The 3,831-nt window shown below is 34.5% G+C and overlaps 1 protein-coding gene across 2 annotated transcripts in view; it reads left to right on the top strand.

Moving 5' to 3' along the window:
- The first annotated feature begins 3,308 nt into the window (after nt 1–3,308).
- LOC108975728 (tubulin beta chain) overlaps nt 3,309–3,831 on the top strand; it is a 116,123-nt gene continuing 115,600 nt past the window's right edge. For both annotated transcript variants that reach the window (XM_018944426.1, XM_018944425.1), the window contains exon 1: nt 3,309–3,757. In XM_018944426.1, the coding sequence (XP_018799971.1) occupies nt 3,701–3,757 (57 nt within the window). In that variant the 5' untranslated portion in view covers nt 3,309–3,700. The remainder of the gene's footprint in view (nt 3,758–3,831) is intronic.

Raw genomic sequence — 3,831 nt, 5'->3', positions numbered from 1 at the left:
CAGTCAGTTCACTTTCATTATACGAGGCACGATTCATTGTTTGGAAAATTGAATATACTTCTATTTGCTTTTGCCACTCTAATCAATTTATGCCAGTGGTTTGTTCGTTTAGCCACTTTCTATGTTTTTTTAAGATCATACTGAGCCCTATGATCAACTATGCAATAACAAACTTTCAAGTAACTAAAGTATTGTATTTTTTATATAAATGTAAGCGGAGCAACTGGAAAAAAGGAAACATGACAATTAAAAACATGTATCCTCTTTAGGTTTGAAAAGGTTTGTTGAATAACTTTCTTCATATACTGACTATAAGGGCTTACATCAATGATATACTATACACATACGAGATGAAACTTTTTATTTTCTTTACAGACTAAGATTAAGTTTTTTAATGCTTTCGCAAATATACTAAATAAAAATTAAAAAAAAAAATTTAAATGAAAATAATAAAATTCCTACTTCCCACCTCTACTTCGATATGCTTTTCCAACTACCCAAAAGTATATGGTATATCTGTGAATAACTCTTCATTAGCTAATGCAACCCTAAAGCCGTACCACCACTCAATGTCTGCTTCAAATTAATATTTCTACGTAATAGCATCACATTCAATAAACAGTTAGATTGAGATTGAGTAATTTTACATACAAATTCTTCAGACTTGCGCTACCAAACATATTACTAGGTTCTGCAGCAATGGACGCTCTGCTTCCACAATTACTCATCAAAACAAATCAGGCGGCCAAGAGCTTAAGCGCTGAGTGATCGTGTCGCAAGAAAGCCTACCAACAAACCGGCATTTACCAACAACAAAACATGTCTGCATACATACATATGTATATATACATATGTATATGTATGTATCTATGCGCGCGCATAATAAATGTACATATTTAGAAATGTTTTTCTGTCGTGATGTGTGTCAGCCTGTGTATGTGCTACTCGTTGCTGACGTCGACAATATATCACACGCTGATCGTGTTCGCTTTGTTCGCTTTTACTACAAATGCTCGCGCTCTTATCACACCGATAGCACACTGCTGAGTGTGTGTAGCAAAACAGGGCCAAATAAACCAGATATACAAAAACAAGAAATAACCAAAAACTGAACGCATTAAAGCGCAGCATAGTAATAAACAGGAGCGGATTTCGCGGTGTTGGGGTTACCCCAGTAAAGTGAATTTTTTTGCTAGAAGTAAGAGGGATATGATATAGGGATGTATGGATGGCCTGCTAAAACATTTTTAGTGAAATTATTTAAAATATTATTAAAACACTGCCTTAAATACATGTTTACATCGTGATGGCAGAGCGATTTAGTACGAAAAAAGGTTGGAAGATTGCCAACTATTTGGAACTTATAAGTCAAAATAATATGATTAGTAAATAAGCAGTAAAAGTCTCAATCTAAAAGGGTATAGAATGCTTATGTGTATATTCGACCAGTTTTTGCCATTAACTTTAGCTGCACTGAATCTACAATACCTTTCACAGCTTCATAACAGATTTTTATCTTGATTTTGATCGGTCAGCTCGAATGACAGCCGATTTGAATAATATATTCGTGAATTTCGTGAAGACATGTTGCCAAATATAAAAGTTTTTCTAAATAATAATTTGAATTCAGTATATGGGGACGCTATATTCTATGGTAGTCTCATATTCACTATTTTGACAAGTGGGCAGCTTCTTGGTGGAAAATAAAGTGTGAAATATTGGGTAGTCGAAAAAGTTTTTTCGTATTTCTTCTTGCTCTGATCGAGATATCGTTGAAAAATTCGTTGAAACTGAAATAGGAAAAGATTGATCAGGACCATCACATAAGCAACAATGACGGTTTTGAACCATTTAAAAATGGCTGGCTACAAAAAGAAGCTCGAGCGAAATGAAATCGAGCCATTTCTGAACCGAGTGGTAAAAGGAGACGAAAAGTGGTTCAAATAGGATAATAATGTGTGAAAAAGATCATGGTCCAAGCGTAATGAAACTCAACACATAGTCGCTAAGCCAAGATTGACGCTTCACAAGGTTATGCTGTGTGTTTGGTGGGATTGGAAAAGAAACATCATTGGTTCTACATTTTACTATCAAGAACTAATGAGATTGAAGCAAGTAAACAGAAATAGCTTCGTCTTCCATTAGGCCAATCATAAACCACACACATCTTTTATGACTCGACAAAGACTGTGAGAGCTGGGAAGTTTTGATGCATCCACCATTAAAAAATAAATTGAAATATTATTAAAAATACGAAATGACTTTTACGGCTACCCAATATTTCATATCGATATATCAAATATCTTCGAATATCTACGCGTTTTAAGAAAAAGGAGCTCGTTACGAGGATGATTTATATATGCACTCTATAGGGTCACCACAGGGTATAACTTTTAGTAAAACCCAGAGAAGTTATGTAAAGTAGAAAAAAAGTTATATCATAAAAAAATTATAAAATTGCTTATAAGGGTTGTCGACTTTATGAAAATTTAACGCAATAAAAATAGAAAATGTTTTTGTTTTTTAATACGAGTTTAAATGAAGAGGTTTGAATTTAAAAAGACTCGATAAGATAAAAAGTTACTAAAATATGATTAAAGACCTAGCGTAACTGAATAAAATTTAAAATCACCAGGGTTGCCAAATCCAATAAAATTTTTATAACATATGACTTTAGAATAAATTGTTTGACAAGGATTGCCAACTCGTGGAGATTTCATTAATTCATGAATAAATTTTTGATGATGGATAATAAAAAAATTATTACATAAATTCCATCATAAAGTACATTTAATAAATGTTTAATGGTAACCGTACAATGGTTATTATAAACAAGTCTAATCAAACATAGAATATTTCAACGGAATGATTACAATTCTTCCAGAGGAGCACTATTATTAAAAAAGAGTTTAAATCAAAACTGTCATTTCTGGATTTTATTTACTTCCCTTCATTTCTCTAACTCAAATCTGGCAATTCACCTAAATTCCAGTGCTGCAAAACTCAGGCCCAACACTTTCGTTGCAACAAATCACTAGCTACAGACAAACGTACAAACACACATGCTAAATGTAGCACACTAACCCGATCACCAGAATGCTCGCAGAAGCTACAATTCTCCTCTTGCCTTCACCTTGTCAACTTGTCCGTAGTGCCGGTATGCACAACCATACATACACACACACATGCACATACAATTCAGTACTATTCACATAATAAACGCTCTCCGCTCTGCGGCGAAACTAGCCACGGTTGCCCGTCAAAAGCAAGCCTGTTCATTGAGAATTTCGTTTCAGTAGTTGGTCGCATCTTCGAGATACTCGTTCGTACGGTTCTACGATTTACACAGTGATATTCGCACGCGGTCACATACGTACATACAAGCAAAGCATATAAGCAATATAAGGAAAATAATTGTTTTTGCTTATACTTTTTTGCACCATCAATTTGTTTGTGCATTTGTACGTGTGTTTTACGACGACAAGTGGACCCGTGACACGCGAGTGCCCCCACATACTAGATATACATAAACGCATATCTACAAACAATTGTTAATAGGCTGTTAAAAAGGCGTTGTAGTGCAGCAGCAAATAACAACAACAGCAAACGGCACTAGGAAAAATCAATTGCATTCAATTTGCCAGTGTTTTTTGTTTTTGTTTTGTGGTGAAAAGTGTGTCTTTAGCACAACCAATTCAAAATGAGGGAAATCGTTCACCTGCAAGCTGGTCAATGCGGCAATCAAATTGGCTCAAAGGTGCGTGGCGCGTATTTTTTTCTTTTTGACATTTAGTAGTATATGTATTTATAATATATAACGGTGTATACAGT

This window comes from Bactrocera latifrons, unplaced genomic scaffold (genome assembly GCF_001853355.1).
Source record: "Bactrocera latifrons isolate USDA-ARS-PBARC rearing strain unplaced genomic scaffold, ASM185335v1 scaffold_69, whole genome shotgun sequence".
NCBI classification, from domain to species: Eukaryota; Metazoa; Arthropoda; class Insecta; order Diptera; family Tephritidae; genus Bactrocera; species Bactrocera latifrons.
This window is presented reverse-complemented; position numbering and strand designations above follow the sequence as displayed.